The sequence below is a fragment of the Ovis aries genome, chromosome 12 (genome assembly GCF_016772045.2).
Source record: "Ovis aries strain OAR_USU_Benz2616 breed Rambouillet chromosome 12, ARS-UI_Ramb_v3.0, whole genome shotgun sequence".
Classification (NCBI taxonomy): Eukaryota; Metazoa; Chordata; class Mammalia; order Artiodactyla; family Bovidae; genus Ovis; species Ovis aries.
In genome coordinates, this window is record NC_056065.1 from 5,522,180 (window position 1) to 5,546,479 (window position 24,300).

Consider the following 24,300-nt stretch of genomic DNA (forward strand, 5'->3'; position numbering starts at 1 on the left):
AACATAGATGCAAAAATCCTCAACAAAATTCTAGCAATCAGAATCCAACAACACATTAAAAAGATCATACACCATGACCAAGTGGGCTTTATCCCAGGGATGCAAGGATTCTTCAATATCCGCAAATCAATCAATGTAATTCACCACATTAACAAATTGAAAAATAAAAACCATATGATTATCTCAATAGATGCAGAGAAGGCCTTTGACACAATTCAACATCCATTTATGATAAAAACTCTCCAGAAAGCAGGAATAGAAGGAACATACCTCAACATAATAAAAGCTATCTATGACAAACCCACAGCAAACATTATCCTCAATGGTGAAAAATTGAAAGCATTTCCCTAAAGTCAGGAACAAGACAAGGGTGTCCACTTTCACCGCTACTATTCAACATAGTTCTGGAAGTTTTGGCCACAGCAATCAGAGCAGAAAAAGAAATAAAAGGAATCCAAATTGGAAAAGAAGAAGTAAAACTCTCACTGTTTGCAGATGACATGATCCTCTACATGGAAAACCCTAAAGACTCCACCAGAAAATTACTAGAGCTCATCAATGAATATAGTAAAGTTGCAGGATATAAAATCAACACACAGAAATCCCTTGCATTCCTATACACGAATAATGAGAAAGTAGAAAAAGAAATTAAGGAAACAATTCCATTCACCATTGCAACGAAAAGAATAAAATACTTAGGAATATATCTACCTAAAGAAACTAAAGACCTATATATAGAAAACTATAAAACACTCATGAAAGAAATCAAAGAGGACACTAATAGATGGAGAAATATACCATGTTCATGGATTGGAAGAATCAATATAGTGAAAATGAGTATACTACCCAAAGCAATTTACAAATTCAATGCAATCCCTATCAAGCTACCAGCCACATTTTTCACAGAACTAGAACAAATAATTTCAAGATTTGTATGGAAATACAAAAACCTCGAATAGCCAAAGCAATCTTGAGAAAGAAGAATGGAACTGGAGGAATCAACTTGCCTGACTTCAGGCTCTACTACAAAGCCACAGTCATCAAGACAGTATGGTACTGGCACAAAGACAGACATATAGATCAATGGAACAAAATAGAAAGCCCAGAGATAAATCCACACACATATGGACACCTTATCTTTGACAAAGGAGGCAAGAATATACAATGGAGTAAAGACAATCTCTTTAACAAGTGGTGCTGGGAAAACTGGTCAACCACTTGTAAAAGAATGAAACTAGATCACTTTCTAACACCACACACAAAAATAAACTCAAAATGGATTAAAGATCTAAATGTAAGATCAGAAACTATAAAACTCCTAGAGGAGAACATAGGCAAAACACTCTCAGACATAAATCACAGCAGGATCCTCTATGATCCACCTCCCAGAATTCTGGAAATAAAAGCAAAAATAAACAAATGGGATCTAATTAAAATTAAAAGCTTCTGCACAACAAAGGAAAATATAAGCAAGGTGAAAAGACAGCCTTCTGAATGGGAGAAAATAATAGCAAATGAAGCAACTGACAAACAACTAATCTCAAAAATATACAAGCAACTTCTGCAGCTCAACTCCAGAAAAATAAACGACCCAATCAAAAATGGGCCAAAGAACTAAATAGACATTTCTCCAAAGAAGACATACGGATGGCTAACAAACACATGAAAAGATGCTCAACATCACTCATTATTAGAGAAATGCAAATCAAAACCACAATGAGGTACCACTTCACACCAGTCAGAATGGCTGCGATCCAAAAATCTGCAAGCAATAAATGCTGGAGAGGGTGTGGAGAAAAGGGAACCCTCCTACACTGTTGGTGGGAATGCAAACTAGTACAGCCACTATGGAAAACAGTGTGGAGATTCCTTAAAAAATTGCAAATAGAACTACCTTATGACCCAGCAATCCCACTTCTGGGCATACACACCGAGGAAACCAGAATGGAAAGAGACACATGTACCCCAATGTTCATCGCAGCACTGTTTATAATAGCCAGGACATGGAAACAACCTAGATGTCCATCAGCAGATGAATGGATAAGAAAGCTGTGGTACATATACACAATGGAGTATTACTCAGCCGTTAAAAAGAATTCATTTGAATCAGTTCTGATGAGATGGATGAAACTGGAGCCGATTATACAGAGTGAAGTAAGCCAGAAAGAAAAACACCAATACAGTATACTAACACATATATATGGAATTTAGGAAGATGGCAATGACGACCCTGTATGCAAGACAGGGAAAGAGACACAGATGTGTATAACGGACTTTTGGACTCAGAGGGAGAGGGAGAGGGTGGTATGATTTTGGAGAATGACATTCTAACATGTATACTATCATGTGAATTGAATCACCAGTCTATGTCTGACGCAGGATGCAGCATGCTTGGGGCTGGTGCATGGGGATGACCCAGAAAGATGTTATGGGGAGGGAGGTGGGAGGGGGGTTCATGTTTGGGAATGCATGTAAGAATTAAAGATTTTAAAATTTAAAAAATAAAAAACAAAAAAAAAAATAGAAAATATTTTCCCTAAGGTCAGGAACAAGAGAAAGTTGCCCACTCTCACTACTACTATTCAACATAATTTTGGACGTTTTAGCCACAGAAGTCAGAAGAGAAAACATAAATAAACGGAATCCAGATCAGGAGAAAGTAGTAAAACTCTCACTGTTTGCAGATGACATGATCCTCTACATAGAAAACCCTAAAGACACTACCGGAAAATTGCTAGAGCTAGTCAATGAATAAAGTAAAGTTGCAGGATATAAAATTAACACAGAGAAATCCCTTGCATTCCTATACACTAACAATGAGGAAACAGCAAGAGAAATGAAGGAAACAATTTCATTCACCAGTGCAATGAAAAGAATGAAATAGTTAGGAATAAATCTTCCTAAAGAAACAAAAGACCTATACATAGAAAACTATAAAACATTGATGAAAAACTCAAAGAACACAAATAGATGTAGAAATATGCCATGTTCATGGATCAGAAGTATCAACATAGTGAAAATGAGTATACTACAAAAGGCAATCTGTAGATTCAAAGCAATTCCTATCAAGCTACTAATGGCATTTTTCAGAGAACTAGAATAAATCAATCCACAATTTGCATGGAAATACAAAAAAAAAAATATTGAATAGCCAAAGCAAGCTTGAGAAAGAAGAATGGAACTGGAGGAATCAACCTACCTGACTTCAGACTATATTACAAAACTACAGTCAATAAGACAGCATGGTACTGGCACAATGCCAAAAACATAGATCAATGGAACAAGATAGAAAGCCCAGAGATAAACCCACGCACCTATGGAAACCTTATCTTTGACAAAGGAGGCAAGAATATACAATGGAGAAAAGACAATCTCTTTAACAAGTGGTGCTGGGAAACCTGTCAACCACTTGTATAAGAATGAAACTAGAACACTTTCTAACACCATGCACAAAAATAAACTCAGAATGGATTAAAGATCTAAATGTAAGACCAGAAACTATAAAACTCCTAGAGGAAAACATGGGCAAAACACACTCTGACATAAATCACAGCAAGATCCCCTATGACCCACCTCCCATAGTAATGGAAACAGAAGCAAAAATAAACAAATGGGACCTAATTAAACTTAAAAGCTTTTGCACAATGAAGGAAACTATAAGTAAGTTGAAAAGATAGCCTTCAGAATGGGAGAAAATAATAGCAAATGAAGCACCTGACAAAGAATTATTCTCCAAACTATACAAGCAGCTCATGCAGATCAATTTACAGAAAAATAAATGACCCAATCAAAAAATGGGAACACGTGTACACCCATGGCAGATTCATGTTGATGTATTGCAAAACCAATACAGATTGTAAAGTAAAATAAAGTAAAATTAAAAAAAAAAAACTAGGCAACAACAAAAGACAAAAATGCTAAAACTAGTTAATTTGTAAATTATTTTCCTTTTATCTTTAGGAAATAAAAAATTGAAAGTAACAAAAAAACAAAAAAATGGCCAAAGAACTAACAGACATTTCTCCAAAAAGACATACAGATGGCTAACAAACACATGAAAAGATGTTCAACATTATTCATTATCAGAGAAATGCAAATTAAAATCACAATGAGGTACCATCTCATGCTGGTCAGAAAGGCTGCTATCAAAATCTACAAACAATAAATGCCCATTGGCAAAGTAATGGATAAGTAAGCTATGGTATGTATACACAATGGAATACTACTCCATAATTAAAAAATGCATTTGAATCGGTTCTAATGGGGTGGATGAAAATGGAGCCTATTATACAGAGTGACATAGAAGGCAATGTCACCCCACTCCAGTACTTTTGCTTGGAAAATCCCATGGACGGAGGAGCCTGTAGGCTGCAGTCCATGGGGTCACTAAGAGTGGGACACGACTGAGTGACTTCACTTTCACTTTTCACTTTTATGCATTGGAGAAGGAAATGGCAACCCACTGCAGTGTTCTTGCCTGGAGAATCCCAGGGATGGGGGAGCCTGGTGGGCTGCCATCTCTGGGGTCGCACAGAGTCAGACACGACTGAAGTGACTTAGCAGCAGCAGCATACAAAGTGAAGTAAGTCAGAAAGAAAACACCAGTACAGTATATTAAGGCATATATACAGAATTTAGAAAGATGTTAATGATGGCCCTATATGTGAGAGAGCAAAAGAAACAGGATGTAAACAACAGACTTTTGAACTCTGTAGGAGAAGGCAAGGGTGGGATGATTTAAGAGAATAGCATTGAAACATGTATATTATAATATGTGAAATAGATTGCCAGTCCAGGTTCGATGCATGAGACAAGGGGCTCAGGGCCAGTGCACTAGGATGACTTTGAGGGATGGGCTGGGGAGGGAGGTGGGAGGGGGCTTCAGGATGGGAGACACATGTACACCCATGGCTGATTCATGTCAACATATGGCAAAAACCACAACAATTTTGTAAATTAATTAGCCCTCAATTAAAATAAATTAATTAGTTTTTAAAATGCTATAAGAACATACAGCATTATATTATAATAGTAAAACGCTAATAGTAATATATAAATAATTACTTTAAATGTAAATGGATTAAACTCTCCAACCAAAAGACAAAGATTGACTGAATAGATAGAAAACAAGATCCATATATAGGCTGTCTACAAGAGACCCACTTCAGACCTAGAGACACATACAGACTGAAAGTAAGAGGATTGAAAACGTATTCCATGCAGAGGGAAATCAAAAGGAAGTTGTAGTGGCAATTCTAATTTCTGACAAAATTGACTTTAAAATAAAGAATATTATACAAGATAAAGAAGGGACATTACATAATGATCAAGGGATCAATCCCAAAAGAAGACAAAATTCTAAACATCTATGCACCCAGCATAGAAGCACCTCAGTACATAAGGCAAATAAACAAACTTAAAAAGGGAAATTGACAGCAACACAATAATGGTAAGGGATATTAACACCCCAGTTATACCAATGGGCAGATCATCAAAACAGAAAATTAACAAGCATCGAACCCAGCTCTCCCACATTGCAGGCAGACGCTTTAACCTCTGAGCCACCAGGGAAGATCTCAATAAGGAAACAATCTTAAATGAAACATTAGACCCAAGGGACCTAATTGATATTTTCAGCATTGTCCACACAAATCCAAGAGAACACACTTTCTTCTCAAGTGTGCTTGGAATATTTTCCAGGATAGACTATATTGGGGCCAAAAATCAAACCTCAGTAAATTATTAAAAATCTAAATTCTATGAAGCATTTTTTCTGACCACAATACTATGAGACTAGATATTAATTACAGTAAAAAACACAAACACTTGGAGATTAACCAATATGCTTTTACATAATGAACAGATAAGTGAAGAAATCAAAAGGGAAATCAGAGAATTCTTGAAACAAATGAGAATGAAAACATGATAACTTAAAATCTATGGGATGCAACAAAACAGTTTTAAGAGGGAAGTTTGTAGCAAGAAAAAAGAAAAACATTAAATAGACAACCTAACTTTACACCTAAAACAACTGGATAAAGAAGGACATTAAAAGAAAAAAAAAAGTTAGTCAAAGGGAAGACATCCTACAGATCAGATCAGAAATAAATGAAAGAAAATGAAGGAACATTAGTAAAGATTGATAAAACTGGAAGGTGCTTCTTTGAGAAGATAAACAAAATTGTCAATTAGTCAAATCCATCAAGAAGAAATGGGACAAGAATGACATCAACAAAATTAGGAATGAGAAAGGAGAGGGTAACAAAAAACACAGAAATACAAAGGATCATAAGGGGCTACTATGAGCAACTATATGTCAAGAAAACAGACCAACTGAAATAAATCGATCTATTCTTAGAAAAGTTCAATCTACCAAGACTGAACCAGGAAGAAATAGAAATTATGAACAAGCCAATTACATGCACTGAAATCGAAAATGTGATTTTAAACACTCCCCCAAAATTGAAGCACAGGGCCAGATAGTTTCACAGTGAATTTTCTCAAACATTTAGAGAAGAGCTAATGCCTATTCTTATCAAACTCTTTCAAAAAACTGCAGAGGAAGGAACACTTCCAAACTCATTCTACAAGGCCATCATCATCCTAATACCAAAACCAGACAAAGACAACATGAAAAAGAAAATTACAGGCCAATATCATTGATGAAAATAGATGGAAAAATCCTCAGCAAAACTCTAGCAAACAGAATTCAAAAATACATTAAAAAGATAGCACACTATGATCAAGTTGGGTTAATCCCAAGGATGCAAGCATTCTTCAATATACTTGTGTATATCCATCAATGTGATATATCATATTAACAAATTGCAAGATAAAACCATATGGTCATCTCAATAGAGGCAGAAAAAGCTTTTGAAAAATTTCAGTACCCATTTATGATAAATACTCTTCAAAACATGAGCAAAGAAGGAACCTACCTCAACATAATAAAGGCCATATATGAAAAACCCAGAGCAAACATTATTCTCAAAGGTGAAAACTGAAAGCATTCCCTCTGAGATTAGGAAAAGACAAGGGTGCCCATTCTCACCACTATTAGACAACATTGTTTGGAAGCCCTCGCAACAGCAATCACAGAAGAAAAAGAAATAAAAGGAATCCAGATTGGAAAAAAAGAAGCAAAACTCTCATTGTTTGCAGACAGACGACAGACGATACGATACATAGAAAACCCTAAAGATATGTTCAGAAAATTACTAGAGGTAATCAGTGAATTTAGCAAACTGACAGCATAGAAAATGAATACACAGAAATCACTTGCATTCCTCTGTACTAACAATGAAACATCACAAACAGAAATTAAGGTATCAATGCCATTTACCATTGCAACAAAAAGAACAAAATCCTAGGAAAATAAACCTAAGAAGACATAAGAGCTGTATACATAAAAGTACAAGACGTTGAGGAAAGAAATCAAAGAAAACAAAAAGAGATGGAGAGATATTCCATGTTCCTGAGTTAGAAAAATCAACATTATGAAAAGGACTATACTACCAAATATAATCTACAGATTCAATGCAATCTATATCAAAATACCAATGTTATTTTTCACAGAACTAGAACAAAAAGTCATAATTCATATGGAAACACAAAAGACCTGAATAGCCAAAGCAATCTTGAGAAAGAAAAATAGAGCTAGAGGAATCAACCTTCCTGACTTCAGACTGACTACAAGGCTACAGGTATCCAGACAGTATGGTACTGGCAGAAAAACAGAAATATAGACCAATGGAACAAGACAGAAAGCCCAGAGATTAACCCATACACCTATGAATTACTTATGTTTGAAAAGAGGCAAGAATATACCATGGGGCAAATAGAGGGTCTTTCGTAAGTGCTGCTGGGAAAAACTGACAGCTACATGGAAAAGAATGAAATTAGACTACTTTCTAACACCATTCACAAAGATAAACTCAAAATGGATGGAAAACACAGGCAGAGCACCCTATGTCATAAATCACAGCAAGATCCTCTATGACCCACCTCCTAGAGCAGTGGAATAAAAACAAAGATAATCAAGTAGGACGTAATTTAACTTAAAAGCTTCTCCACAGCAGAGGAAACTATGAATAAGGTGAAAAGACAATGTTCAGAATGGGACAAAATAATAGCAAGTGAAACAACTGACAAAGGATTAACTTCCAAAAGATAGAAGCAACTCATAGAAATCAATACCAAAAGAAAAGAAAAAAAAAACACAACTCAATCAGAAAGTGGGAAAAAGACCTAAACAGACATTTGTCTAAAGACCTAAAATGGCTAAGAAACACATGAATATATTTTCAATATCACTATTAGAAAACTGCAAATCAAAGTTACAATGAGATATCACTTCACACCAGTCAGGATGACCATCATCAAAATGTTTACAAACAATAAATACTGGAGAAGGTGTACAGAAAAGGGAACCCTCTTGCACTGTTAGTGGGAATGTAAACTGATATAGCCACTATAAAGAACAGTATGGAGAGTACTTACAAAGCCAGGAGTAAAACCACTATATGACCCACCAACCCCACTCCTAGGTATATACCCTGAGGGAACCAAAATTGAAGAAGACACATGTACCCCAATGTTCACTGAAGTTCCATTTACAACAGCTAGGACATGGAAGCAACATAGATGTCCACAGATTAATAGATAAAGGAGCTGCGCTACATATATACAGTGGAATATTACTCGGTCATAAAAAGGAATGCACTGGAGTCAGTCCTAAAGAGGAGGATGAACATACAGCCTAGTATACAGAGTGAAGTAAGTCAGAAAGAGAAAAACAAATATTGTATGCTAACACATATACATGGAATCTAGAGATATTGTACTGATAAGCCTATTTGCACAGCAGCAATAGAGACACAGACACTGAGAACAGCCTTATGGACACGGCTGAAAGGGAGGAAGTAGAGGGTGGCATGTATGGAGAGGGTTAGCATTCAAACTTAAGCTACCATATGTAAACTAGAGAGTCAATGGGAATTTGCTGTATGACTCAGGGAACTCAAACCAGAGCTCAGGAACAACCTAGAAGGGTGGGATGGGCAGAGAAATGGGAGGGATGTTCATGTGGGAGGGGACATGGTAAATCTATGGCTGATTCTTATTGATGTTTTGTAGAACCCAACATAATACTGTAAAGTAAGTATACTTCAATTAAAAATAAATAGATATAAAAAAACAACCACAACCCCCCCCCCGAAATTCCATATGCCAACGGACCCAGGAGGAGGCTCACTCATGCATGCATGAGGTAAAAGGCAGACAAATCTCTGTCTTGACTGTGATGCCTACAGTGGCTCATGAACCATCTCAGTTCCCTCTCAGCTGCACTCCAGGAATCCTGGAAAACCTATCTTAAAAATGCATGCATGGAGCTAAGTCCTTCTGTGAAACTCCAGGTATTGACAAGTGGACCTCTGTCTGCTTCATTCACACACCCTTCCACCCTGTGGCCAGATCCCTGTGGTTACAACTGACTCAAGAGAAGAGCAACCTTTGACAGACCACCAGTGAGCTTGCACATAAATTTGGCTTAATTCTGTGGCCGAGAACAAGAACACAAGATTAGTAGCACTGGAACATGTATATTATCATATGTGTAATGGATCACCAGTCTAGGTTTGATGCATGAGATAGGGTGCTCAGGGCTGGTGCACTGCAATATCCCTGAGGGATGGGATGGGGAGGGAGGTGGTAGGGGTGTTCAGAATGGGGAACACATGTACACCCATGGCTGATTCATGTCACTGTATGGCAAAAATCACTACAATATTGTAAAGTAATTAGCCTCCATTTAAAATAAAAATTTTTTTAAGTAAAAAGGAAAATTAAAAAAAGATGTAGTGCTGCTTTGGGGGAAACAAAGGACAGGCTGTCAGTACCATTTCTGGTGCACTAATGTATCTAGACAAAACAAGAAGCACAGAAATTCTGACAAAACAGGGATGAGAAGTGTCAGCAGGTGCCACTATAGAAGATCTGAGATAGCTGCGGAGTCTTTAGCCAGGTTGGAGGAAGTTGTCTCTCACCCAAAGGAGACTGGAACTTTAATTAGAAAAACAGCACCGACAAACTTCAAGGAACATGAACTCAAAGTATCATGACACCAACAAAGTATAAAAATCTTCAGTATTCACATCCAATTGGTGATGTGTGATTTATCCTGTGAAGAATTCGAAATACCTTTTTAAAATAACTCGGTGTGCTATAGAAAATACAGTAAGATACTTGAACAAAAGCAGGAAAACAATAAACAAAAAGCAGGAAAACAATGGACAAAACAAGCAGTTTAATAAAAATGTATAAATCATTCAAAATCAGAAACTCTGGTGCTGAAGGTTCCAAGGATGAAATAAAATAATTCATTAAAGAGCATCAACGACAGAGTCAAAAAGGTAAAAGAATCTGTGAGATAGATGATATATCAAAGTTATCCTGTCCAGGGAGATTAAAAACAAAATTTAAAAGAAAAGAATGAAAAAGAACAAAGAAAGGCTACATGATCTATGCCACATTGAAAACAGAACCGATTTGCAAATTATTGAAGTTCCAGGAGGAGAAAGAAGATGAGGCAGAAAAAATATTTAAGGAGTAGTGTATGAAAACTTCCCAAGTCAAGGGTGATATTTGAATATCTAAGTTCAGGAAGCTTACAGGGACCAAACCAAACCAACTTTAAAAATCCTCTACAACACACATTCATAATAAAGTTGCAAAAATCAAAGAAAAATAGAGAAGCCTTCAAGCAGCATGAAGGAAAAATAAACAAGCTAGCAAAACAAAAACCTTGAAACTTACTAAGGAGCCTTCATTTGGATCTTAGCAAATCTCTCATCAGAAACCCACTAGGCCAGGAGACAGTGGGAGGATATATTCCAAGTGTTGGAAGAAAAATCTGCCAAAGAAGAATACTTGAAAATATCATTCAGAAAAGAAAAGAATATAAAGATTTCACCAGACCAACAAATATTGAGGAAATAGAACACAACTAGACCTTCCTTGTGGAGAAGGCAATGGCACCCCACTCCAGTACTCTTGCCTGGAAAATCCCATGGATGGAGGAGCCTGGTAGGCTGCAGTCCATGGGATTGCGAAGAGTCGGACACGACTGAGAGACTTCACTTTCACATTTCACTTTCATGCATTGGAGAAGGACATGGCAACCCACTCCAGTGTTCTTGCCTGGAGAATCCCAGGGACGGGGGAGCCTGGAGGGCTGCCGTCTCTGGGGTGGCACAGAGTCGGACACGACTGAAGCGACTTAGCAGCAGCACCAACAGACCTTCCTTGAGGAGGACATGGCAACCCACTGCAGTACTTTTGCCTGGAGAACCCCATGGAGGGGCGAGCCTAGCGGGCTGCTGCCCAAAGTGTCCCAAAGAGTCAGACACAGCTGAGGTAACTGAGTAGGCACACAGACCTTCCTTACTGAAACACTAAAAGGAATTTTTGAAGCTGAAATAAAAGAATGCTAATTCATTCCATGAAATTACCTAGTACAGTGGTAAATTTAAGTGCACACTCACATTCAGAACACTGCCGTACCTTGATATGCAATGTTAAACACAACTATTTAAGAGTTAAAGTACAGAAATTAAAAATTAGTATATTTAAAATTATTTTTAATTAAGTACACACTATAAAAAGAGGTAAATCATGACATCAAAAAGATAAAATGGAGAAGGGTAAAAGGAAGGAGATTAATATGTGGTTGATGTTCATATATTATCAGCATAAAATACACTGCTCTCTCTGTAAGGTGTTTTACGTATATCTCATGGTAAACAAAGCAAGAATCCATTCTAGATTCACAAATGGTAAAGAAAAGTTCATTAAGTGCATACTACTGTAACAAAAATCATGAATTCAAAGAGGCAAGCCATCAGAGGAAGGAAAGAATTAAGAAACTATAAAACATCTTGTAAAATAAAAAAATATTAATATATCCTTATCTATCAATAATTACTCTAAATATAAAGGATTGCATGTTTGCATGCTAAGTCACTACAGTTGTGTCTGACTCTTTTGAGACTCAATGGACTATAGCCCTCCAGGCTCCTCTATCCATGGGATTTCCCAGGCAAGAATACTGGAAGGGATTGCCATTTCCTTCTCCACCGTTTTCTTCTATCTCAATGAAATTCTTAAGCAATTACTTTGAATTACTTATCAGACAAATCATCCATATCTATTATTTGGGGTCAGTAACTGAAAAACTATTGTATTTCTCTGTTAACATTTTAGTCCTTTGATGTCTATGTCCCTTGAAGTCTCAAGTTGCTGTTTGCATTTAAAGAAGTGGTCACTCCCTCCAGTCTTTACAGACTGACCTGGGGAGGGAAGTATACTGTCACATTGCTAGGGATTTTGAGACTTCTCAGACATTGTTTAAGGAGACACCTGTCCCATCTACTCAATTCCTCCTAGGAGAGAATTCTGAAGCTCATATGCTTCTATCAAAACAGCAAAGACAGTCTCTGTGCCGACAGTTTCCTGGCTGTTTCCCTGGGGCAGTGCCAAATGCTCACATTCATATGGTTTCTCACAAACCCACGGGGACAGGATGGCTTCTGGATGTCCCACAGGCCATCTGCAAAGGTCTAGATGCCACCGTGGGGACCTACAGAGGGAGCTGGCCCTGGAGAGGGGATGTAGATGAGATGAGGGGCCCAGGAGTGAGCAGAACCACAAGCACAGTGTCTGCAATGGTTTGGGGCTCCCTGGTGTGGTCTCCACATGGTCAGTAGGACCTATGTTCCTTGAAGAATTCTAGCCCTGGATGCTGTGCTCCTGGGCTGTCCCCACCCCAGCCATGCAGGTGACCCCAGTGGTCTGGATAAGGGGAGAGAGAAGTGTGCTGGAAGGTGAGGATGCCACCCTTGCTTACATGCTCTTATTTTCCCCACAGGTAAAATCCTGTGCTGAGGGGTCTGTCTTGGCACTTAGCAGTGCCACCTCAGGGGCTAAACGAGGCTACTGCTCTAACCCTCAGTGAGGCATCCAGTCTTCAATCTTTGTGCTCTAGCAGCATGCTATCATTTCTCTGCTAGACTCCTGGACCCCCACAAAGATCCTCTTATTCACAAATGATGGTCAAAGTCTGCATTTATATCAGGAGAGACAGTGAGACTCCTGCCATCTTTCTGACCTTACTCTGTTATTACAGGTTTCCTCTTTGTGAATCTTTTCCTATTTTTTTGACTAATGTCTATCAATAGGTACATGTATTTTGTTATATACTTATCAAGGCGTCTATAGATATACTCATAGACACTTGTAAACAAAATTAAATTGGTCTTTTGGCAAAACAAGAATTTGATATAAACTTTTTGAGTGGATAAAACAGCTGAGTCTTAGAAAATTATGAACACACTGGGATCTCAGCCCAGTTCACTCACTGACACGGATGCATCTAGGAGGAGGAGACCAGCCACTCTCTGTGCAATTCATTGTGTTCTGATCATTTTGAAGACTGTAGCCTTCATAGCAGCGGACTGTTACAGTTTCACCCTGTAAATATTTTTCTTCATGATGTGGGTTATGTCCATTTTCCAAATAATTGAAGATACATTGTCCTAAGGATCATAAAATTAATATGAAAGAAATACAGCATAAATTTGGGAAAATAGTGCATTAAAATTAATCTTATAGAATTTACATGAGAATAAATTAGTATTCAAATATATCACATAAGAATAAAAATGAAAGCTAGTACACGTTTGTTGGAAATGAAAATCAACATTCCATATTATTTATCCTTAGTTTATGATTAAAATATGTATTAATGATACAGATATTCTTGTAAAGCCTCTGTATCTCTCACAGGATTTACATGAAGAGCCTCTAGTATGGAAAATCTATTGGATGTTTCTACTCATAGAACTCATCCCTTGGCCTTACTGTTGTTATACAACACTTAATTGTATTCACTTATATATCCTGTTTAAGTATGCTATAATTTTACAAAATACAGTTAGAAAAAAGAGAATTGTTACTTTAGCGGCAGGAAAGTAGTTGAGGACTAAACGAAGCAGCCCCAGAAAATACTGTGTTCAGTTGACCTGATGTTTTTCTATATGTGATGGTTTTAGGAAAGTCCACAACACCTTCCACACTCCTCTCTCCAAATATTAAAGCTTGAGTCCTCACTACTGAGTGTGCAGGACTTTAGTGACAATTTCTCATGATTACACATGACTGATGTGACAGTGTGACAAATTCAGACCTGCTGTGGAGGCTTCCTCCTCCCTGTCTGGGGTCACTGGCCCTGAAGAAAGCTAGCTGTCTCACGAGCTAGCTGCAGAGATGCCCAAGTGGTCAGGTGCTGAGGCCTCCCCCAAAAGCCAGGAGAGTGAGCCAACCTGGAAGCAAAGCCTCCAGCCCAGCTGAGCATCCAGGTGACAGCATCCCAGGCTATTACCAAGTTGCCACCCAAACAGAGTGACTCAGAATTAGCCAGCGAGGCCCTTTCCTCATTCTGAGCGACAGAAATCCTAAGAATATGGAGGTGTGTGGTCTTAAGCCAATATGTTTTTTAGAAAATTTGTTAATTAGGAGTATGTGTCTAATACAATGGCCATCTCAGTTGGTGCTAGTGGTAAAGAATGAACCCACCTGCCCATGCAGCAGATATAGTAGTACAGGCAGGTTCGATCCTTGGGTTTGAATAACCTGCTGGAGGAGGGCATGGCAACCTATTCCAGTATTCTTGCTTGGAAAATGCCATGGACCGAGAAGCCGGGTGGGCTACAGTCAATGGGGAGGCAGCACATGACTGAAGCGACTTAGCATGCAGGCATGGAGGCATGCAGGCATCTACTACAATAGGTGTTAGATAATGTGAATTTAATATAATGGCTCGGATCTGATATTGCAATTATTTTGCATGCTAAAACTTTCACAATTGCACCCATAAATTATGAAAAGTAACTGCTTATAAATATTCAAACATTAGGCTTTAGGACCACTTTTAGAAAGAGTTCAGTTGTTAATGAGAAGACAAGTGTTGCATTGGAATGTCTGGTGAAGAGTTGTCAAAGTTTCACATTTCTCTTTCATGTTGTGTACTCCTTCTCCTCTTATTTAGAAATATGCCTGTAGACTTATCTATAATTGATTAACAGACCATCACTCATATACCTGGGAATCAGGAGAAACTGAATTAAATAACATATCTACCTGCTCCTGAGCATGAATAATGGTGATGCAGCATTTCTTATAAGTGATCTGGGGCCCGAGCTACTATTTTTTATTGTTTTTAATTTGTGTGATTTTTTATTCATTATTTTCTTTTTTTAAGATTCTTTTTTTAAATTTATTTATTTTAATTGGAGGTTAATTACTTTACAATATTGTATTGGTTTTGCCATGCATCAACATGAATCCGCCACAGGTATACTTTTAATTGTAACACTTACGACTAGACAGGGAGCTTTATGGTGCTGTAAGTCTTGTTCATGAAAAAAATTGCCAAATGGTCTAAAATAACATGCAACAAATTATGAGATGAATAATGCAGAGTGATGCATATTCTATTCACATCTTGAATTTCACAAGGTATCATAAAACTCAGTAGAGGTTTCATTTAAAAGAACTTGAAGACAAACGGATCATTAAAGAAAATGAAAGACAAAAACATCATAATGAAGAACTTATAAGCTTACTTTTTTGGAGTAAAATCTTTGTTTTTACTATTTACTTATATTAACACATCTATATAATTTATTTTTTTAATTTTTCAAATTTTAAAGTCTTTAATTCTTACATGCGTTCCCAAACATGAACCCCCCTCCCACCTCCCTCCCCATAACATCTCTCTGGGTCATCCCCATGCACCAGCCCCAAGCATGCTGTATCCTGCGTTAGACATAGACTGGCGATTCAATTCTTACATGATAGTATACATGTTAGAATGCCATTCTCCCAAATCATCCCACCCTCTCCCTCTCCCTCTGAGTCCAAAAGTCCGTTATACACATCTGTGTCTTTTTTCCTGTCTTGCATACAGGGTCGTCATTGCCATCTTCCTAAATTCCATATATATGTGTTAGTATACTGTATTGGTGTTTTTCTTTCTGGCTTACTTCACTCTGTGTAATCGGCTCCAGTTTCATTCATCTCATCAGAACTGATTCAAATGAATTCTTTTTAACGGCTGAGTAATACTCCATTGTGTATATGAACCACAGCTTTCTTATCCATTCATCTGCTGATAGACATCTAGGTTGTTTCCATGTCCTGGCTATTATATAATTTAATTTTTTGTTTTTTCATTAGTTTTTATTGGAATGTAGTTGTTTTACATTGTTGGGTTAGCTTCTGCTGTACATCAAAATGAATCAGTTCCATGAATATATATATATATATATATATATATGCATAAATATATATCCCTTTTTTTTTATTTCCCTCCCATTTAAGTCACCAGACAGCATTGAGTGGAGGTCCCTATGATACACAGTAAGTTCTCATTAGTTATCTATTTTATTCAAAACAGCCAGGACATGGAATCAACTTAAATGTCCATGAGCAGAAGAATAGAATAGATTGAACTCAAGTCTCCTGCATCGCAGGCAGATTCTTTACCATCTGATCTTTTTAAAATAAGCCAATTGCTTTGCTGTCTCGGCTGCTGCAAAGGCGTGTGTCTCTGCTGCTGAATGGTTTCCAGGCTTTCTTTGCATAGACGTCTTCCTACATAAACTTGACCAGCAGTCCCTCCTACTTTCTAAGCACTTGGATTCTTTTGTTCTTAGAATACACTTATTGGAACAATATAATAGAAATATTTTTACCTTTTGGTTCATTTTTGCCTTAATTCATCTTTTTTTTTTTTTTCAACCTGGCATGAAAGCTCTTGAAAGACATACCACCTTCCTCCACTGTATTCTTCACAATTACTCTTAGGTAACTTCTGGCACACAGTAGGTGCTTGCTGACAGCCTGAAAGTGAAATTACCTGGGCTCTGGACACTGTTGAACAAGCCTGGCTTGTTCCTCTAACAAGCTACCCCTGTGTGTCTATCTGAAATCTCTATCCTGAACCTCTTGTTCTCTGTCACAACCAAGCCTTTTCAGAGTTATGTCCACAAGCTATATTGCATTTCTTATTAACAATTTATTTAGCAGATTCTAAGTACGTTTTTCCCTGTCTACACCATCTTAAACTGTCTCTCTCACAATTAATGTTGGCACCATATTTTTAGTCTTTTAACCTGGCTTATTAACTGAATTAGAAGTATTCATTAGTATAACTATTCTAATGTAATTAGTTTACAAGTTCCTTGACTAAACTGTATGGCAGGCATTATGACAAGTGTATATGAATATTTTATTTTAATAGCTAAAAGATATTTTGAAATATTACAACATTTGTAAATATAAAATCTTTTTACAGATTTAGAGGAGTGAACAAAGTTTCAAATAGTTTGTTGCCCTTAGATTCATACTTAGCAAATGGTGGAATTGTATATAGAACCATTTCAGGCTGATTCCATAGGAATTACTATTAGTCAATTTATTATCCCTTGTTCTTAAATCATTTTCTTCCGTCCAATCTATGCAACATTCATTCTGACATGTTTTCTCCTAAATTCTCTGGGTCCTCCTTTCTTTCTGTCCACTTTGCCATCTATTCTTCTTCTGGCAGACACCTCAGTGTTGGAAGCTTCAGGACTCAGTCTTGAGCTTTCTTCTATTTTCATTCTACATTCTTTCTAATCTGATGTCATCATTTAGAGAGTGATAATCAGTCTATGGTTTTTCCAGTAGTCATGTATGGATGTGAGAGTTGGACTGTGAAGAAGGCTGAGCACCAACTAATTGATGCTTTTGAACTGTGGTGTTGGAGAAGACTCTTGAGAGTCCCTTGGACTGCAAGGAGATCCAACCAGTTCACTCTGAAGGAGATCAGCCCTGGGGTTTCTTTGGAAGGAATGATGCTAAAGCTGAAACTCCAGTACTTTGGCCACCTCATGCAAAGAGTTGACTCATTGGAAAAGACTCTGATGCTGGGAGGGATTGGGGGCAGGAGGAGAAGGGGACAGCAGAGGATGAGATGGCTGGATGGCATCACTAACTCGATGGATGTGAATCTGAGTGAACTCCGGGAGTTGGTGATGGACAGGGAGGCCTGGTGTGCTGCGATTCATGGGGTCGCAAAGAGTCGGACACGACTGAGGGACTGAACTGAACTGAACTGCATCTCATGTGTATATCTCCTGGTTAAACCTATGCATTCAGCACTACAGTTGATGTATCCTATGTTTATGGTCCCCATTGGCCCAACCACAATGTATTCAGGTCAAAGTTGGGATGCTCTTGCAAGAGTGTGCTTTCTCCTGCCAGTATCACGTACAAAGTCATTTCCATTTGCTTGCTTGCTTATGAGAAAACGGTATTCAAAACATGAGTCCTTTCAACTTTTGCTCTTTCTGACAATCAACATTTAGCAACTTTACATGCATTTATTACCAGCAAAATATATCCCAAATTTATTCTCTGCTCAGAATCACTTCAGTCAAGAATTTATCTAGTCCCAACACTTTTTCACCCCACATGGTTTCTTGAATCTTCTCTTGTCCATCATAAGCACAGCATACAGAAAAATCCACAAACAGCCTTCAAAAATCCAAATAAAATTATATCATTCCTTTTCTTAAAATTCCCTATGCGTTTTCATGAATCATAAAATCAATCAATGTTAATATGCCTTGATATAACCCTGCTCCTTTTTCCTTTGCCTCATATCAGCTTCAGCTCATAAAATTCTCTCTCATTCAGTAGAATACGCCCACCTTCATATTTTCCAAACATTATTTTGCTGCCAAAGTTTGCACATAACTCTTCCCTTGGCTTGAGACACTCAACATCCACTCAGCTTACCAGAGACTGAATCCCTATTTCCAACCCTGGAAAAAAACACGTCTGATTGGCAAAATATAAGAGATCCATGTCATTGTCCTCAGAACTTGTCAAAGTCAGAAAATAAAATCACCTGTCAAAACCTACAGAATTTAACATTCAAGGTAGGAGGTATAAGCAGAAACTCAGGAGCAAATACTTGAGCAGGTTGCAAGACCCTGTCATTTTGATATTGAGTGAGTCATTGGACTTTAAAACTTCCCCTCCTTCCAGTTTACATTAAAGTAGAAGGAAGCATCAGTCCTTAAAGATGATTCTAGATCAGTGTAATTTGGTAAAAATCAAACACTTCTGACAATTACTGTTAATTTTTGCTTATCTTGAAGGAAAGAACATCTGGAAAAGAGCACTTACCATAGCATGCAGCTTTATCGGACCAGCCATCTTGACCACATACTATGGAGCCTGTGGTGCGTCCATCTCGAGTCTCATACCCATCAAGACATTCGTAGTCCAGGCTGTCATTCAGCTTGAACCACGTGCCATCACTTTTGACTTTGGCCTTCTCAAATACTGGCCTGTCACAGGACTCTAAGGGATAATGGGATTGTGATTTCATTTCTAATATTATTTAGTGGGCAATTTGATTGAGTTTCATTGCAAGGGAAAAGGGCTTCACCAATTAGTATGTACTAATCATAAAATATTAGCCAAGAATGCCAGTGATATATCACTGTCCTGAAATAATACTCAAAGTGAAAACAGGTGCATTCCTATGCAACATTTTTCTCAGCACTTGATGTTCCTGAATTATTTACTTTAAGAACATGTTCCTCAGTTGCTATACTTATGCATTTTTTCCAATGCTAGTATTAAAATAAGCCATTACAGAAGTATTGTACTATTTTCATAACAGCATTTTCTGAATTAATATGCCAAATTAATCAGCAGTTGTGACATATTTGCCAGAGAAAACTTCATTGAAAAAAAGTAATTTTCAAAAGGCAAGTTAATTTTTTTAAAGATGCTATAAAATTTTTAAAATCCATATGACGATTTTCCTTTTCCAACTATATTTCTAATGGTTGTATATTCTTTTATACTCATCAAGGTTGAGTACAGACATAATTCTTCGTTTATAGCTATTTACAAGAAAACATGTTAACAATTAATCTGTTTTCACTAACACCATAGACTGATGTTAATAGTTTAAATAATTTACTTCAAATTTTCATAATGTGTTAAAGCAAAATTATACTAGTAAAATATAATAGAGACACTTTTCATAAAAGACTGTCAAAATGGAAAACTGTCATATATTAAAATAAAATAAGTTTGATATGTGCAACTTTTTTCATTTTGAGGGTTTAGTGCTTATAGCAAATATAGACACTGGAAAAAATACAATGCAAAAGTAGAAAGGGATATTATAAATACCCACTTTACTTAAAGTGACTATGTAAAATATCACTTCAAAAATATCACTGTGTAGTTTGGGGATGAATAAGACAAACTCATTCATTGTTCTTAGAAAATCTTCATAAACATCTATGTGTTGCTACAAGAAAAACCTTCAGCACAGCAGAATTTGCTCCTGTCTAGAAGTGTTTCTCTGTCTCCACTAACTAGATGTTTATGAAGATTTCCTAAGAATTTTTCACAAGGATATCTATCCTAGAGATTCAAACATATGAATTATATATCATATTATTTGAAGTTTATGCACCATGGCCTCACGTCCTTGCTTAAAAACATAACTTTTAGGCTTAGGAGCAGAGACTCTGGCTTAAGAATCTCCTAAAATAAAAGCAGATGCAATCAGCATAAAGGTCTCAGCAGAAAATAAATGAATATATCCTGGGAAAGAGGTAAAGCTCTTGGCAAAATTAGCTTAGTCACAGGATGTTTTAAAGTGAACAATCATTGAACTAAATAGTACAATGATATTCTACTCCACTAGTAATTAATCATTAAAGGCAAAAAAAAATACATATTTCAAAGCATTGTTATTGATTTTTTCAAGTACAGCCATGGAAACACAAAACACTTCATATGATCCTGCCCCAGTAAAAAAAAAAAAAAAAAAAAAAAGAAGAAGAAAGAAAAAAGGAAAAAATAACAAAGTTAAAGAATACATCTGTATAGTTATCATCAGGATAAGAATACTAAGATAATGAATTACTTACTAATACATACAGGTTGAGCTGACCATCCATCTTGCAGACATGTAATTAACCCTGATGTCTTACCATCTGCTGTTACATATCCTGGTTTACACTTATATTCTGTTTGTTTATTTAGGGGATACGTAAAGGTAGATTCAGACAAAAATCCATTCTCAATTCTTATTTCAGATTTTGAACATGTTTCTAAAAGGGAGAAAACATAAAAAAAAGGTAAGCATATATTTGATATACATTTCATAAGGACCCAAATAAGGTAATGATACAAAAAAGGGAAGTCGTTTATGACTATAAACCAAGAAAGCTTCTAATAATTTAAGGTCCTCTGTAAGAGGAAAAAAGAAGTATGAGTTTCCAAAGATATTAAACCAAAACACTTGATTTCTATTTTCTAGAGCAAAGCAAGATTTAAAATACTCTGAATCGCTTCTAGGAAATTTTTAGAAATCTGTTTGTCTAAAGGACCTGGAATCCCACAGCATGTCAGAAATCTTTTAGCAATGGGTTTCCTTTCCTGGGACTTGTTGAAAGTATTGTCTAGTCTGGATCTCTTACACAAGCCAGAACACAGATCAGGTGGTGATCACAGAATCTTCCACCATAGTTACCCCAGCCTTTGCCTCTGAGAATTTGAAATGCTGTCATCAAAACTGAGTGCTTAAAACCATATCAGTACATGGAGTTCAATGAAGATGACAAAGATCAATACATCCATTCATTTTACTAAGAACAAAATGTTGATCCTTCAAACCATGAATAACTAAACTTGGGAAAGTACAATTCTGTCACCTAATAGATATCTTCATAGAATTCAGACAAGTTTTTTTATAGTAATTCACGGATAAAGAAGAAATCAAAAGAGAAAACTTTGAATATTTTGAATTGAATGAAAATAAAACCATGATAAGTTAAGTTTTACATGATTTATGAGATGACACAAAAGTGTGCTGAGGGGAATTTTAAAATTACATAGCAATAATAGTAATGATAAAGACTGAAAATCAATCATTGCTTTTCCTGAAAATAGAAAAGCAAACAAGCTCAGCACATATAATTTGGAAACACTGCAGTGACATTAGAAAGAGAGTGGATAGGCCACCTTGACCTCTCCTTCCCTCCACAGACACACTGAATTAACAGCTATGTGTGTATCAGCTCCTTCTATTCAAAATAGAAACAGTAGATGAGAAGTTCTGCATTCAAGGCAAGTGAGAAAGTGCCAAAATCCTAAGTGGGAGGGAAAACTAAGACACATTCCTGCAATAAAATCCGTGCAGCAGAGGACCATACAGTTTGAAGGGAACACTCAACTCCCAGCTTCTCCTGGAGGAGCAAAGAGTTTGATCCACCATCTAGGTCTCTGATTTTGCAAATGGTAGTCCAGGGTCCAGTTTACAATTTACCTGCCTCTGGGAGGCCTAGGATTTCCAATCTCCTGGGATTATAGAAATGAAGTGGCAGTTATGAATCTGTACCAGCACTTCTCACATGTCTTCCCATAGATTAATGAAGAGTGAGCAACTCCCAGTTTCTCCATGGAAGAAGTCAGATGGCACATCTGGACCTTCATCTTTTCCCGCTCTGCCTGAGGAATTGGCTTCTAACTAACCTGTCCCTGAGAGCTGATGAAAACCAAAATTTGCATTTGTGCCTGGGCACTACAGAGAGCTAAATCATGGTGCAGAAGGCACAGAGTTTGAAGTAGCATGCAGGCATTAACCACAGCTCCTTTCCCCATGTCAGTGCAGAGTGAGCTATGTGATAAACTCCAATTGAATGTCCACCAAGTATTCTGACTTGTAGATCACTGCATACTCTCTACTCCTGGAGGAGGCTGACTATGAAAACAAGTTTGGATGAGCAGAGAGGTTAGAGAGGTAACCAAAATTCTGGCCAGGCTGATTGAAAAGGCTGAATTCTGGAAAGGCTCTACTTTTGAGGCCAATCTGTGAAGACTAAGACAAGCGGAGGTTTAGTCTAATGCACAGATATCAACAGAGAGAGTCAAGAAAAATGATCAACGGAGAAGTATGTTCAAATGAGAACAAGATATCCATTGCTTTTTATCCTGACCCAACAACAGAATCAACAACCGCCCAGAGCAATCCTGACTTGGAGTGAGGTGTGGGCTCTATACCATACTGAGATCCACGATGGCAGAAGAGTAGGTGCATGTGGAGGTCATCTCTCTCCACAGATACCTCAGGAATATACCTCCAGACACAGAAGATCTTGCAGAAGCCAGCTGAGAACCTGACCACGGGAAAAGAATATATAGAACCAGGCAACACTCAGCAGGACAAAGGAAGGAGGGCAAGAAAAGAGGAGAGTGAGTAGAACTGGATCTGCATCTGGGGTAACGAACAGAAGCAGGGACAGAGCTGCATGGGAGGGCAAATGTTTGCGACAAAGGTGAAGCACTGAGACTGCTGGAGAGTGAAACAGGTGACCAGTGAGAGTCTCAATGGAATGAGGATCACACAGACAATCCTTGCCACAGCTGTACCTACACCAGACAGGGATGCAAGGCTCCTAGAAAGTACTTCAGGTTGGAGCTGGAACATAGAGATTGGAAAACAATCCCAGGGCAAGGTCTACTGTTGACTGAAGGGAGATGCTGTGAGGGAACCTGAGAGAGGAGAGCATGCTTATGAAGGAAAGCCAGCTAACCTGGAGGCAGTGTGATACTGCTGAGTCACACACAGAGGATGGAGCCATCTCCATAGCCTCTCTCTCTGCACATATCAGCACCAGACAGCTGAAACAACACAGGGAGGGTGGCCTCTAAGGACCTGACGTGCAAAGCAACACAGAAGGACCCCAGCCAGGGTGATCTTTATGTCCCTGATGTGAAGAACAACAGACAATGACCCCAACTGGGGGGCCTGTAAGCGCCTGAACGGGTCAAGCAACTGAGAAGGACTAGCCAAAGAGACCCTCTGATGGCCAGGTGCCAGAAGCTAGGAAACGACTCTAATAGGACCACCGCTTCTGCAGCTGAGTCAGTTGGTTTCCCTGCACGCTTGGCACTGGCAGGGTTCCCATAATTCAAGCAGCTGTGTCACCTCCATGCTCAATCCTCACTGGGAAGAGCTGTCAGAAGCTCAAAAAATCCCTATTAGTCACATACCACTGGTGACAATAGCCACAACTATGTATCCGGCATTGCCATGGTCCCCATTATCCAAGATCCTGTGTCACTCCCTAGCTCAATCCCACAAGGACAGAGCAAGCAGAG

At 37.8% G+C, this 24,300-nt stretch overlaps 1 protein-coding gene across 5 annotated transcripts in view; it reads right to left on the reverse strand.

The window, feature by feature from the left end:
• Window positions 1-24,300, reverse strand: part of LOC101114941 (complement factor H-related protein 3-like) — a 113,836-nt gene that overhangs the window by 19,190 nt on the left and 70,346 nt on the right. For 3 of the 5 annotated variants that reach the window (XM_060396305.1, XM_042257055.2, XM_060396307.1), the window contains 3 exons: window positions 21,066-21,248; window positions 19,294-19,470; window positions 13,416-13,592 (listed from right to left, as the gene is read on the reverse strand). In XM_060396305.1, the coding sequence (XP_060252288.1) occupies window positions 13,416-13,592; window positions 19,294-19,470; window positions 21,066-21,248 (537 nt within the window). The remainder of the gene's footprint in view (window positions 1-13,415; window positions 13,593-19,293; window positions 19,471-21,065; window positions 21,249-24,300) is intronic. The other 2 variants (XM_060396306.1, XM_042257056.2) reach the window with 1 other exon arrangement.